The sequence below is a fragment of the Coturnix japonica genome, chromosome 14, assembly GCF_054131305.1.
Source record: "Coturnix japonica strain WE chromosome 14, WE-NBRP24, whole genome shotgun sequence".
NCBI lineage: Eukaryota > Metazoa > Chordata > Aves > Galliformes > Phasianidae > Coturnix > Coturnix japonica.
Genome location: NC_140676.1, coordinates 18,062,631 through 18,078,059, shown reverse-complemented (window position 1 = coordinate 18,078,059; position 15,429 = coordinate 18,062,631). Strand labels below are relative to the sequence as shown.

Genomic DNA, 15,429 nt, shown 5'->3' with positions numbered 1-15,429 from the left:
TGCTTCTCCCAGGTGCCAAGAACCAACCTACTGCTCAGATGGCTTTTCACACAACACTTCAAGGACGAGCTGCATCCCGCTGCCTCCTCAGCACCCACCAACGCACTGAGAACCCATGGACACGTAACCCCTGGGAGCCCAGGGGCCTTCATACAGCTGCCTGCTTCACTCACCCATAACTCTTCTACAAGAGGAAGTCCTGAGAGCAGTGCTTTGTCCCAAGCAAATATTATTCTTGGCAGGTTTATCAGAAGAGTTCTTGCTCCCTTCAGCTCTTGGATGAGAGGACATTATGGGGAACTCAAGCTTACAGGGCTGAGACAAAGCTCCCATCACACCAAACCCATCACCAAAAGCCATCCTCCGACGCTCTGAATCTCACACGACATTTCCCACCCCCACCAGCATTTCCCACTGCTACCAACAGATTCTCAAACAAATCCAATCTGTGCAACCGCTACAGCAATGATTACTGTAAATTAAGCAATCTTCTCCACCCAGGCCAGCGCTGGCCATCTCCAGTAGATCTGGGACAACTTTCATCAGCTGCTCCCAGAGGACTGCAGCTTTCAGCAAGCCTCCAGCACTTTGAAGTAGGCTTATTTTCTTGTTCTCCTCATCCAGAAGCACTAACACGATCCGATTAAACGGGCCACAAGAAACCCAAGCCACCCACACGCTCCCCTATTTTTGCCCTTTCCATTCATCAGCAGCCTCAGTGCAAAGCGGGTTCGTCAAATTTCTCCGCTTTCCTTAAATTCCTCTGCCAAGTTCTGATTAAAATCCTCCTAAGTGGTTTTCTCTTGATTCCATTTCCTAGAACTGAGAAGTAAAGAAGTCCTGAACGCGGCACTGAGTGCCAGCGTTAATAGCCACCGACGCAGCTGGGCCATCTCGGTCTCCCACACAGGCTCGTTAGGATCAATGGGAAATTGAAAGCAATTCTCTTCCCATCTTCCGTATCAGACCATCAGCTCCCAGAGGAGGTTGGGTTTTAATAGCCCTGTTCGCACGATGCTCGGATCACTGTCGGTGTGGGTATGTTTCATGCTGCACCATCACTATGGGCACCACTTCAGTGCTGCATTTGAAATGTCGACAGCATGACACCTTTCTCCATCTTCTCCTTCTTCAACCCAAGGGCTCCTGCAGGCTGGCTATGGAAGCACTGCAGTGGGAAACCCAAAACAGCCTTCATTCAAACTAGAAAATCCAGCACCTGCCCTCTCCACCCCACCCTCCATATGTGCTGAGGCACCACTGCCACCAGACCCCATTTTTAATTCCACAAGCACCCTTGGAGAACACCAAATCCACCTGCAGGAAGGCTCAACAACATGCGGATCTGAGTCCTCACCCTTCAGGTTCTCCAGCATGGGAAGACCCCCCTTCTCTTGTTGCAGGGCAGAGCCAGGAAGAGCAGAGGCAGTGGGTGGCTGTAGCGTTTTCCCCTCCAATAGGACACTCAAAGGCATTCTTGCAAAGGCCCAGCCCTACCAGCTCCCTTCACCCTTGTACACAAAGTGCAGTATTAATAGCCAGCCTGAAAGACCATAAAATACCAAATATCTAAAGAGTTCCTGTGCCTTGAAATGTTAATGCTAAGGGAAAAAAAAAAAAAAAAAGCCTTCCTGTTAGCAAACGGCTGTAGTATATAGATATATATACACATAAACACATTTGCTTTCCTCCCTTCCAAGCCACAGAACAGCAAACAGCGCTCAAAGCTCAGCCATGTTGCTCTCCCTACAAGGCATCCTACAGATACACAGGTCTCACTGATCACTTGGTTACCACCTCAAAGAGCCTGGTGGCACAACGCCATGCTCCCCTCACTGGATCCTTTTCAGCCTTCAGAAGGGACCTGCTCAGCCTCCAGCCTTGGCTCTACATTGTCCTCTTCCACCAAGACCCCCTTTGAGCTCAGCTCACTGCAGTGAGGGGGATGAGCAGGGCTGCTCCCCACTGGAAGCTGGAATGGAGGCGAAAGGGGACTCTGGGAACAGCGCTCGTTTGCACAGCACCTGGGAAAAATCACAGCCCGGCATTTACATGGCTAATTGGGGAGCAAGCTTCCTGGAACTAGATTGCTTTCTGGCTCAGGGAAGGGGAAAAAAAAGAAAAGAAGAAACACACACAGACAGACACAAAAAGCCTAACCACCATTTGGAGCTGCAGCTCCACCTGCAGCACCTGGCACGCATCCCACCATGCGTGGTAGTGGCTCCCCCAAGCACAGTGTGCCTGCACACAACCCAGCCCCAACGTGTTTATTGTCACCCCTGAGCTCCCTGCACGGCCCCTGGGCTGGGCTGAGTAACAGGGACGGCAATATCTCCAGCAGACACTTCCATCAGCAGCAGCACATCAGCAGGCTGCCAACACCTCCCCATCCTTTCAGAGCCCAGCCAGCTGGCTGCTGTGCGCCCATGGGCCGCCGTGTTATGGGGAAGCTCTGAGGCTGTGCTTACGGATGAGCTCAAGCTCCAAGCCCAAAGCGCCCATAGCACAGCACGGTGACCAGAAAGAGGATGAAGCAAGCTGGGAAAGGTGGCGGTGCCCACTAAGGCAGCCTGGAAAGGCACAGGGAGGGCCAGCAGAGCACTGAGCACAGCAGGCTGCCAGGTGGAGCGGCAGATTTGCTCATTAGTGGATTATTTCTGGCACACTCCCCGTGCATCAGCTCCCCAGAAGGGCTGCGAGAGCAGCTCGTGGTTTTGAAGCCTTCGGGGCTACATGGCACTGGAGACGCCGGCAAATCTTCCTTTAAAGAAATCTTGCTCAGCCAGATAAATGGTGCTGTGCAGCAGGGGTCATTAGGCTAATAAGCAGCTACCGTCAGCCTGGAAGCAAGGCAACAGACACAAGAGAATCCACCAAAGCCAGTTAGCCTCACAATCTGACCCATCTAAAGCAGCCACCATCTGCCAAGGAGTCTCCTTTGGAGGAGACGCCAGGCAGGTGGGTGAGTGTGCTGGGGCATGTGGTGGCCACATCTCTGATCACAGCGAGGCTGGGGAACCACAGAGCACACACCGCCATGCATTTATGGCTTCTCCCAGCCAAGGAAGCGCTGTGCGCCCGGTGCAAAGTCCCTCAACAAGGAGCAGTTCCCCCTCCTGCATTTTCCTCATTCCTTGCATTGTCATTCCACTCTCGTGCTTGGCGAACAGGAGCGGGTTGCTCAGCAGTGCTCGTGCCACTGTGTCCTTGACAGGGAGCCACCGGCCTTTGCTGCCAGAGCACCAGGGGGGAATTGCACCGTGCGATGGAGATGGGGCTGCACTGCAAATCAGCTCTTAAATTGGACCTGGTGATGCAAACGAGCTGTGTGTGGAAGCTAACGCAGCCTGAAACCAGCCCTTCAGCTGTGCCTGGTGGGAAAACCAGCAGGAGGAGACACGATTTCCCCTGCTCTGCTACAATGTACGGTGAGGTGGGATCAGCCGAAGCTCCCAGACTGCAAGCAGCCTTCAGAAAGGAAAAAAAACAAAAAGCACACACATATAAATAACCTCTCAGCAGGAGCCAAAACTCAGAGCCTAACCCCATGGTTTTAAGTGAACAAGTCCAATTTCCTCCTTTGTAGCTCTTGACACATGTTGGCTGCGTGCCCCTCCTCGCCTTGTTCCTGCAGCAGAAGGCTCTGCACTGCGGGTCAGGGGACGATAAGGAAATGAGCAGTGTAATTTCCAAGGCCTCCAAAGGCAGCCCTGTCAGCAGCTCCGAAGGCAGCTTACTCAAGCATGGCTGGAGAAAGGAAACTGCGGCGAGAAGAGCCGGCAGCTGCCGCTGTGTGCTCCCTGGCTGCCCTTGGCTCGGCCCCGGCTGGGGCTGCCAAAGCTGCCGATCCCTAGAAAAAGCTGGAGCAAGGGTGGGAAGCCTCAGCCTCAAGCAGCTCACAGCATTGGGTTTGGACACCCTGCGTGCCCTAAAACCCTAGTGAAAACAGAGGAACTGCAGCAGATGGACACAGACGGCTCCACAGTGCCTGAAAAGCACCTGGACGTTTCCTTTTAAGGGGTGTTTTTTGCTTCAGCTCTGAGAAGAGCAAAGCCACAACGGCCACTACTCATCACCACCACCCATGGCACTGGGGTCAGTCTGATGCTGAAGCACAAGACTGGGGCAGGCACACAATGCCTCATCCCTGCCTGGCCACACGTGCTTGCAAATCCACCATCTCGAGCCCATTCATCCTCACCATGCTGGGGTTGGCTGCACAGAGCAGCCCAAGCTACGCTGAACCCCTGCATGGTACAGCAGTGAGCCAAGAAAAACAATAATCTTTGGGGTAAGAAGGCCATTGTGGGCTTTTTTTTTTTGCAAGCATGGAAGGCACATGTAATAATGCCACTGTACTGCCAATGCCGAGTGCTGTCAGAGAGGCAGCAATGAAACCAAACCTCTGCTGGTACTCCAGAGACAGGCATCAAGCAGCAGCACCTTCCCAAAAGGAAACGTGGGACTCCAGCCCCTACCTGCAGCAGGACATGCACCAAGACCTCAGCGGGGTACAGATGGGCATAATGGCTCCAAGGGCTGCTCCAAGCTTCAGGCAGAGAAGCTGCCCAAATAATTCTGCATCACAGCAAAAGAGCTGCCCACAGAGGAGGAAATATCAAAACCTAATATCAAAAATGGCGCATAGAGCTGGAAGCTCCAAGCACTGTGAACCTGCTGTGCCATCTGCTAGCAAAGAGGACAAACAAGAGGATGAGTGTCAGGGCAAAGACAAAGCAGAGCAATGGCACAGTTTGGATCCCCTTCCCATGTCCCCTCACCCTCAGATCAGCACTAGTGTGCTCAGTGCAAAGCTTCGCTGACTTCAGGAAACAGAACATGGGATGAAAACACAGCGATGGCATTTGCAGGGGAACAAACAAGCCCTTGCTGTCCGGAACTGCAGTACACGTGATATAGGGAGGATTTTGTGCAGAACAGAGCTTTCAGCAGCTTCTGTTTGCCTTTTCCTTGTTTGCAGCAGCATCACATCTGGACAATCATCAGGGGGGAAAAAAAAGAAAGAAAAACCCACCCTCCTCCTGCTGAACAAGCTCTCAATCAAAACAAAGCCGGAGCAGCAGCCAAGAGCTGGGAGGCTCTTTTGTTTAATGCTTAACATCCCCTGGCTGCCCAGCACCGCTGCTCCCCTCAAATGCTGCACCTCAGCACTGGGCTGTGTGCAAGGCCCAGCACGAGGCTCCCTGCAGGAACTGAGCCCCCTTCCTGCTCCCGGTATCTCTGCTGAGGACGCGGCAGGGACTCACAGATTGAGCTAAAGGAGGGTAGGGGAGCTCGGCAAGAGGTGGCTGCATGCAGGGGATCCCTACCCCTCATTCTTCCCCTCCCTCCTCAGATGGAAACCACCTCAAGATAAAGAGGCCACACAAGCACCCAACAAGCTTTTCCTCCACAAGCCCAACATGCAGCATCCACAACTTTTTGCAGCCATTCAAATGCATCATACAAAAGAATTTGCTCCTCTTCCCAGCATCATTCACCTGGGTTCTGGTGCCGGAAAGGACATGGAAACAACACACCTTTTCCACACCACTCCTTCATTTCACAGGCTTCAGCTGATGACCCCACAGGCCTTTTTCCCTGACCTACCCTGGAGCCACTCACTCCATTCCTTGCTCTCTCCTCCAGCTGTCTGTATTTTTGTAGCTCTACACTCTTTTGCAGACATTTCCCCACTCTTGCTGACATCAGCAGTTCTCCCCATCCCCCTCCCCATCTTCCCCCTTCCAGTGTCCAAAGTCCCCACATCAGAACCAGAGGGGAGATGCATCAGCTTCCATGTTGTCGGGCAGAAATCCAATCCCATGCATCTGCGTAGTCCAGAAGCACGGTGACACTGGCACAAAGGGGCTTTGGTGGGCACCAGCACACAAAGCCGTGCACCCGAAGGTGCCCAAACCACTGCTCAGGCACTCAGAAAGACCAGGAATGCTCCAACAGTGCAACCCACGGGGATCTCAGAATTGAATTGCAGGGTACATACATACGCTGCTCCTGCCCAGCCACAGCACCAGTGCCACACAGCAGCAGAGGAGAAATGCATGACAACCATCCACAGCAGGATAGAGGGCATGGGCTGACTGTTGCTGCAAGCTGGACAAAGCCCACGGCCACTGGCAGGCCATGAGAGGAGGATCCCGTCAGCCCCACGCTTAGCAGCACATTAAGGTCTCTTCCTCAGCAAATGATGCAAGGGAAAAGAAGTCCTTGGGGAACACAGGGAGCTCTGACACACACAGCAAGGCTGCTGTGGCTGACAACAGGCTGGAAGCCCATAGTGCCCACTGTGCCAGGAGCTGGAGGAGGCAGAGAGCTATGCATCACCCTCTGGGCTCCTCCTGCAGGGCCACAGGGACCAGGGAAGTTGATGGGAGCCAGCCCTGCTCCTTCACCACACGCAGCAGCATGTCACAGAGCAGAGCAACCTCTGGCACTGCCAGCCCTCCACCCACAGCCTGAACCCTTCCTTACCTTCTCCGATTTGACCTTTTTCAGCTGCCGGCACTCTCCTTCCCCATCCTCCAGCTCCGACTTAACACCCAGGGGGTTGAGCGCAGCTCCTGTGTCAATAGCTATACTCCCAAGCTGCTCTGTGGCAGCAGCAGGCTCTGACCCTTGGCCACCATCGTACTGTCCCACCCTCACAGCCAGGGCCAAGGGCTGCAGCACACCAGGTTCCTTCTCCATCAGAGCCCCTGCACCCTCACTCCTTTCCTTCTTGCTTTTGGACGAACCGCCCTCCTTGTCCTTCTTGGAGCCGGCCACGCTGCGAGACGCCTTGGCCGACTTCTCCGAGCCCTTGGGGGTTACAGCAGGTCCCAAACCCCCTGAACTCACGCCGTCCCCAGAGCGTCCTTGAGCCTCCTTCTTGCCCCCAGCTCCCTCACCGGCCGTGAACATGGAACTGCCCGGGGCCGGTTTGCCACTGTCCTTGCCACTCTTGCTCCTTTTCGACTTGGATTTGCCCTCCTTGCCCTGTGGGCCCGGCACCGGGCTCACAAACTTGATGTTGTCGGGTAGGGTCGCCACCGCGTTGGGCGCTGGGAGCCCCACCTCCTTAGAGCCCGACATTTCCAATTTCTGCTGATCCTTCTCCAAATCAGCGTCCAGATCAATGATGAGATTCCCTACGCCAATGTCCCATTCATCCCCACTGTCGTACGTCTCTACCGGGTTCGCATCAATTCCTTTCCCTCCGGAAGCTCCGCTGCTCAAGGACATCTTAGAGTTAACGGCCCCTCACGGTTCAAGGCTCTTCCCTGCCTCCTGCCCCGGGTCTGCAGCGCTACGTCCTCAGGCTGCCGGCGCTCGGGGTCTGCCCAGGTGACGGCATCGCTGCTGGAAGGGAGAGCAGAGAGAGAAGTTAGACGCGGAGGGATGGCACAGAGGGGCAGCCGCACCCAGCTCTCACCCCACCGTCACCACATGCTCCAGCTCATGGCAGGGTACGAGTCCCCTCTCCCGTCCTCACGTCCCTGCAGCAGCAGCTGCCATCTGGCAGCGGTCCCTCGATCAATGCGAGGCCCTGGCAGGTCACAGCTCCCAGCTCCAACAAGACATTACTCACACATTCCCCGCTCGCCATTTCCCTCTGAATTATTGAGCGCAGCCCTGGGATGGAGGATTGATTCCTCTCCCGCTGATGCCACCCACGGCTGGGGGCTGCCCCGCTGCCAGACACGGGGCTCAGTGCCTCCCTGGGAAATAAATCCCAGCTCCAGGCCACGCGGGATGGCACTGAGCGGCACCGCAGCAATGCAGCCTGGCCGTGCAGCTGCAGAGCTGGGTGGAAGCCCTGAGCCCCGAATGGATGAGGCCCCTCTCCAGCTCTGCTGGGCCCAAGGCCTGCTGCTGTTGACAAGCAGTACTTCAAAAACAGGTGACTTCAAGAGAAACAAGGGGGGGAAAAAAAAAACAAAAACCACAAACCCATGCATGCACACACCAATTTCTTCTAACCCCAGCATGCAGGAGCCTGGAAAGCAGCTTCATGGTGCGCTTCCAGAGATGCAAACACTGTAAAAATGCCAAGGATTCTTTCATCAGACAGGCTGCCGCAGCCAGACCATTTTCCATCTGCTCCCCACAGCATCCCTGGCTCCACACAGCCAATAATCCACTCTCTGACAGGTCATTACAGAGAGCCTGAACCCCAGGAGCCAGGGGCGAGCGTGCAGGCTGGAAATGAAAAGCACTGACCTCTCATTTCAGCGGCAGAAAGTGCCGAATCAGGAGCTCTGTGCATGCTGACGGCCGCCCCAAGCCTCCCCACGCACTGCTCTCAGCTTCCTCCTCCTCCTGCCCACCTTCCTGTACACACAGCTGGAGCATCCCACTCTGCACCCTGCAGCCAACATGCAGCCCATGCTGGAGCTGCCGTCCCATGTCCTGTGCAGACTGGGGGCACGGCAGCACACCTGGCCCTGCAGCACCCTAATGCTCCATCCCATGGTGAAATACCGAAAATACAGGCAGCAGATGAGGACTTAGAACTGGAGCTATGCATACAGCAGCAGTGAGCAACAATGGCTGCTGATACCTCCCATAACAAAAGGCAGAGGGAGCCCACAGGTCCAGCGGAGCAAACAGGTTCAGCAAACACAAGGAAGAACAGGAGCAGCCAATGGAGGAGGCAGCCCAGGCCCTGCCAGGCAGGGAAGAGCTCAAACAGAACCAACTGGAATGGGCTGGGTGCTGAAAGCACTGCAAAGAGGAGCAGGGAAGGAGCAGTGCATCCCAGCCCACAGCTCCAGAATGTAGTGCAGGGTGGTTCCCTGCAAGCCAACCCAGACACAAGGGGGTAAAACGGTTCCCACAGCCCTAAATGTTGTCCAGGCCCCCATACCCTCCTCCTGACACCGCCACTCACCTCCCGCCATCACCGGATGGATCCCCATGCAACACGAGCAGCACGTGCTCACTGGTTGGCTGGAGCCCTGCCAGCACAGCATTTTAAGAGCAGTCCTGGTGCACAGATCCGACAAGGAGACAGCTTTCTGCTTGGGAATGCTGCGCACACGCAGCACCAGACATGAATAATTCAGCTCCATTAGGTGCCGAGACCTCTCCAATCCACATCTCCGCACTGGGAAGGAGCCAGCATATTAGAGACAAACCTGAAAGTTCACTTTGGGAGCAAGCAGCCAACTGCAAACACACCTAGAGGAAACTATTCAAACAGAGCACTTCAAAAAGCACCCAGCAGAGCCGGGAAGCAGCACGAGCCCCAGCCCTTTGTGTTGCAGCACAACTGAGCCTGGACGAGCCCTGAGCCCTGCACCTGCACCATGGAACTGGAACCTGGGGAGGGACGGTGGGATGCCAGAGGAAGTACTGCCCCAATGGAGGGGGGTTGGCTCAACCCCACGCACTCCGGGAGCAGCCTCCAATGGCTCCCAAACAAGACCAACTCTGCGTAACTTTCAGGAAGGAGGAGAGGCAAAGAGGACAGAAAGGCACAGGGACCCGAGGGGCTCAGCATGAGACGTGCCCCCAGCCCCTTCTTCACACCACCCCAGCAACAGATCCTTTTTGTTTCATTTTACAAGCGAAGCAGGCTCTGAGGGGACGCGCTCCCCTTCCCAGGGCCGCGGTGCTCGTAATTCCCCGGCTGGGCTTGTTTGGGTTGGATTTTTGCAAAGTAACTCCGTGTCTTTTTTCTGCAGCTTTCTTTTGAAGACGTTCCCTCTCTCCCCGCCCCCTCGCTCCAGAGCCGGGGGAGGGAAAAAGGGAAAAAAAATAAAAAGGAAAGAAAAAAAAAAAGAGAAATGTTGAATGAGAGCCAGCTGGCACACACAGGAGGAGACGGAGAGATCTGCACAAAGGAGCTTCCTCACTCAATTGCTGCTTTCAGCTCCAGAAATCCGGCAGGGAGGAGGGCTCGCTCTCCCCTGTTCATCACTGGAGGCGTAGCAGACAAAGGCGCCTGGCCATGACACCCTGCTAAGTGCCACCCAGGGCACAGGGCTGTGCGCTCGCACCCCGCGCAGTCACCAGGCACACCCAGCAACACGGAGCAGCCGCGGTCCCAACGGGCACCGGCACAACTCCGGCGGCTCCCGGCTGCAGCGGGATGGTGCGGGCGCGCTGCCAGGAGGCAGCAGGCTGAGCCCCATTTGAATAAAATGGAGCCAAACCCTCCTCGTTTAATATGGAGGTGCACCCTGGAGAGACTACATCTTCCAGCATGCACTGCAGCACTGCCAGTGCTCCACAAACTTACGTCAGGACTCCAAGTTTGGGCTGGCGGAGCTGTGACACAAGGGGTGAACCCGGCACCGGGCAGCACCAGGGCTGAGCCATGTGCTGGCATTGCTGGGGGAAGCCCAATGTCCGTGGGACTGCAGAGCAGTTTAGTGGATCTATCCACCACAACACCCACCCACCTCCAAACACACAGATGTAACACACACCATCTGCATAAAGCTGTGCTTCAGACCAGAACTCGTGCTCACATACACCCTCCTACCTGCTCGTAACCCCAAAACACAGCCCTCCAGCAAGGCACAACTTCAATTACTAGAAGGATCCCATAGATACAACAAGATACAGGCACATGGCATGGGATTTGAAGAGCAGGTTTTGCTGCGTTAGCCAAAACTCAGCGCTTCTCCTCTCTGATGCTGATTCTGCTCCAGCACACAGCAGAGCTGGGGAGGAGCCCAGTGGGTGGCTGACAAAGCCCAACGCTCCCAAAGGAAGCACCGAGCACAGAGCCCCGAGCTCCACGTGCCGCTCAGCACCAACAGCCCCGCGTCACCGGCTGCGATGTCACGGTGAGGCACACAGAGAGAGGAAAGGAAGGGGAGGAAATGTCTCAGGCCTCCCCTCCTGTCGTGCGATGGGAAAAACGGGAACAACTCTTCTTTCATCCTCAAATGGCTTTCAGACGCGTCAGCACCAAAGGCACCGTTTCTGGTTTGCCCTGAGCACACACACCTTCAGATCCACAATTACTTCATTGCGTTGTTTCCCAGCTGCCAACCCTGTACCAAACCAAGCACCACTCTGGTTTCTTCCACCAACATGCAGAGAAATCTAAGAGCTTCATACTATAAGAGCACAAACCTGTGACCAGGACAAAATGCTATTGATGCCTGCAGAGCCACATGAAGGCACCCAGCATCACTTCCTCTCCTTCCCATGTAGGACAACAGATGAATGTTCTTCCTGGCCTTTCCATCACCCCATCATGGGGATGGATGCAGCCCAATAGCCAGAACTGTTGTCCTTAAGCCCAGCCACAGGTCCCACCTCACAGAACTCAAAATCTGAGTTTCACCAGCAGGACTCACATCCATGCAGCACCAGCTGCCCCCAACATGAGGCTGCACTGGGAAAGAGGAGCTGAGAAACCTAACCATGAGGAGAGGACAGGGAACAAGGCAGCCAGCTCCATCCTTATGAGCTCAGCTCTCACACCAGGGACAGAATCACAAAATGGCCCAGGTTGGAAGGGACCACAGAGACCACTGAGCTCAGCTCCCAGCCCTGCCATAGCCTGCTCACTCCCAGCTCAGGCTGCCCAGGGCCCATCCACAGCCTTGGTACCTCTGGGGATGGGGCACCCACAGCTCTGGGCAGCCTGAACACGGTGGTTCAAAACCAACAAGAACCACAGCACCGTCCACACCCCTGCAACCACCATCCAGCCAGAATGAGCTTGGAAACACCCCAGACTCAGCACAGTTGCACTGCTGTGCCCCCCAGTTTGCTCCCACCAAACCCAGGCAGCCATACCACTGCCAAAAATACCATCAGACACTGGAGAAGGGACATCTGAGCAAAGCCTGGCACTGAGCAGCGCATCGTGATGCTGCCCGTAGGGACATATGGGACAAACCTGGGGGTTGGTTCTCCCTCTCCATTAGGAAACTGCAACCAAGGCGGCCGTGTGGACTGCAAACCAGTCTGGCTACACCCTCACAAAGCCCCATGTAGAATGGGCAGCCTGTCCTCGCCCACCAGAGAGCGCCTGGAGCTACCCCAGGGCTCACACATCTCAGCCTTCAGAGCACAAAGAACACCAAATGAAGGAGCCACCACTTCTCCTATTAACGCTGTTAATTTCCCTCACTCAATAAGCAATTAGGACACCTTGGCAAGAGGAGCGGAGGCTTCATTTGCAGCAGAAGACTGGAGGTACAGCTGCAATCCCTCTTGCTGTCAAGGCACCAGCCTGGGAACACTTTGGAGAAAGCCAGCCAGGCTGCGAAGCACAGGAGGAAGCAGAAGGAAGCAGTGACAAACAGCAGCACGCTGAGGACTGGAGCAACAAATCCCAACAGCACTTCTTTCCTACCTTCCCCTCCTCCTCCTCCCCCTCCCCCCCCCCACCTTTTGCTTTCTTTCTTACGGGAGGGATAATAAATAGGTGTGTTTCACAGATTAATAAAGCCCATTTGCAATGCTATGATATACATCAGAAAGTTGCTAATTCACACTAATGGCCCATTGCAAATGACCGAGTTTTGTGAATTAGCCAGCATGTAATGGAACACGAGAAAAAAAACACACACAAGAATCATGCATCAAAGTGCACTTGGCCTATTTTCCAACTGTAGTCCAGTTTTAATTACTTGTGGCAATGGGCACAAAGAGAAGGAATGGCTATGCCAGAAAAACACAGAGCAAGACTCCAGGCCGAGGAGCAGAGCCTGCCCAAAGAGGCACCATCCTGCAGGAAGATGGAGACCCCCAGCCCAGCACTGAGCCCTGGCTCCCACTGCTCTGCAGCACCACAAGGTTCTGTTCCATCCGAGCTGAGGAAGGGGACATCACGTCTATGGAAACGGTCCCCCAACGGCCTTGTTTTGTATGGATACATCACCATCCCGGCACAAAGTGACATCACACCTGATGGAGCACAGCACACAGACATCACAAGGCCAAGCGGCCCATAGCAGCTCAACACTAAATCCCACGCTGCAAAGCCTGCCCGTACCCGCTGCGTAAAGGCACAACGCTCTCTCTCCTTTTTGTTTCTTATTCCATAAAGACGGAAACAAAGCGCAGAGATCAGGAGTTTAACATTGTAAGATCTCCCTGCACTGACCCATGCTCTGCCTGCACACCTAGCGCTCAGGTACGGCCAACATTTCTAAGCACATAAGGGATGCTCCGCTGCAGCAAAAGCAAAACAACATCTTGGCTGCAATTAGCAAACAGATTTTTCACCGGCAGCGAGATGGGCATTTCCTTCAAAGAAATGCTACGTTCAACACAAAAACACCCCAGGGGAGCTGAAGTCACGGTGTGAGTTTCCATCCCATCCTGACCATGGGACCAGCAGAGCCCATCGCTGCAGCCACCTCATGGAAGCACAGTCCTGCAGGGTGATGGATCACTGCACAGGGTGCCCATAGAGCATCACAACGAGTGCCAAAGGAGAACCAACTCACACGGGCCACCTCTCCGGGTGGTACCTTCCCAAAGCACAAACAGCTCCAAGGGCAGCTTCATCTCCCACTCAACCCAAAGTCACGGAGATGGCTTTGTGTGCAAACAAGCACCAACCTCAGCTGGAGCTCAGTGGGGAACTGCCCCATGCCCTGCAGTCCCTAAAGTCCACGTTTCCTTTACCCGCTGTATAAGAGCATCTGAGCACGTGCCATCACGCAGCCCCGAAACGATGCACCCAGAACCATAAATACCATCCTCTTTACATAAGGTTCTGGATAAAGGGGACAAAGAGGCTTAGCGCCTTACATCTGGCACCCGCGTTGCATCAGCAGCGCCTTAATCCGAATCAGAGCAGGGCCGCGCGTGGGAACGCCTGCTGGAGGCCAAGAGCAACGCGATGTGGAGTGGATCTTCCTCCCACCACCACGGGGAAGCAGAGAAAGGTCCCGCTCAGGAGACACGTCTCCACTGGGGGAAGGTGCCAGGCAATAGGAAGGAGCTGCCGGTACCACCGCTGAGCCCCGGGACGCTACCGGCTCCAATACAGCACGCGTCCCTGGGTCACTCTTCCGCCCATAGAGCCTTTCCTTCGCGACTAAACGCCTTTCATAGAGCCGAGGGGTCCGGGGGCAGAGGCCGAGCCCAAAAGCCGTGTCCACGCTCCGTTACAGGTCACGGTACCTCGCTCCATCAGCGACCCGCTCCCGGCCGGCTCTGACGCGGGGCCGCCTCTGCCCAAGCGCCGCATCGCGCCGCAGGCGGACGGGGCCGAACGAGCCTCCACGGGAGCGGGGCGTGAAGGGGACGGGGCTCCGTGGGCAGCCCCCCGCGCCGAAGTCCCGGCTCAGATCAATGGGAGCACAGCGGTTCTCCCAGCGCCGCGCGCGGCCGCGAGCTGCCAACAAAGAGCAGAAATGTGCGGCGCAGTCCGACGGCGGAGACACGCACAAAGCGCCGAGCGGCCCCGCAGGCCCCGCAGCACGGGGGGAACGGGGGAGGGGGGGAGGAAGGCCGCGAGCACCGCCCGCCGCCACACGGCCCCGCGGGGAGGGGAGCGGGGGGGGCGGGGGGGGGCGGCGTGACAGACGGGGCCTGAACCGGTGACCTTCCCGTGTACACAATGGAGGGAGCGGGCAGCGCCGCGGGAGCGGCCCAGTGCGGCGCTGCGAACGGCGGGGAAACGCGGGGCCGAACCGAACCGCAACCCCCGGCCCGACAGAACCACCACCCCCCCCCGCCGGGGGCCGAACGGCGGAACGCGGGGTCACGCGGGAGGCGGCGGGGGGGCGGGAATCGTTGGGAACGGGATTGGGGGCGGGGGGCGGCCAAGGGGTCCGGGCACCAACGGCCGCCGAGGGGCGGTTCGGAGCCACAACGGCCGCGGGGGTCCCGGCCTTAACGTTCCAGAGGGGGGAGGGAGAGGGGGAAGCGGCCCGGCGGGCAGCGAGGGGGCAGGAGGGGGGTGGGGGGGCGGCCCCAACGGGCTCCGCCGGGAGAAACAGGCCCCGACCCGGTACCCGCACGGGGGGCCCGGTGCTCGCCCCCCCCCCCCCCCCCCCCCCCCCCCCCCCCCCCTTCCTCCTCCGTGCCCGCCGCGCCGCCCGGGGCTCCCCCGGCACTCACCCGCTCTCTCGCGCCCCGGCGGCCCTAGGTCTCCTCCATGGGGCCGGGTGGGCCGCGGGCAGCTACGGCCCGCCCGCCGGGCCCGCCATGCCGCCTGGGCCGCTCGCGCAGGCCGCGCCGGTATCCGCCTGGCGGGGCGGGGCGGGGCGGGGCGGGGCGGGCGGCGCGGGGCACGGCCACTCGGCTCCGCTCGGCTCCGCTCGGCCAAGCTCGGCTCCGCGGGGACGCGGCAGCCCGGAGCCGGCGCCACGCAAAAGGCGGAGCCCGGAGCGCGGAGCGGAGCGGCGGCGGAGGGAAAACGCGGGGCCGGAGCGCGGGATCGGCTCCGCAGTCCGACGGGGGAACGGGATGGGACGGCGGGATGAAGCCGCTCGCGAGGAG

The 15,429-nt window shown here is 57.2% G+C and overlaps 1 protein-coding gene across 3 annotated transcripts in view; it reads right to left on the bottom strand.

The window, feature by feature from the left end:
* Positions 1–15,188, bottom strand: part of ZNF609 (zinc finger protein 609) — a 35,667-nt gene extending 20,479 nt beyond the window's left edge. For 2 of the 3 annotated variants that reach the window (XM_032446956.2, XM_015872316.3), the window contains exons 1-2: positions 15,049–15,188; positions 6,496–7,362 (exon numbers count right to left, since the gene is read on the bottom strand). In XM_032446956.2, coding sequence (XP_032302847.1) covers positions 6,496–7,245 — 750 coding nt within the window. In that variant the 5' untranslated portion in view covers positions 7,246–7,362; positions 15,049–15,188. The remainder of the gene's footprint in view (positions 1–6,495; positions 7,363–15,048) is intronic. The other variant, XM_015872315.3, reaches the window with a different exon arrangement.
* Between the last annotated feature and the right edge of the window lie 241 nt (positions 15,189–15,429).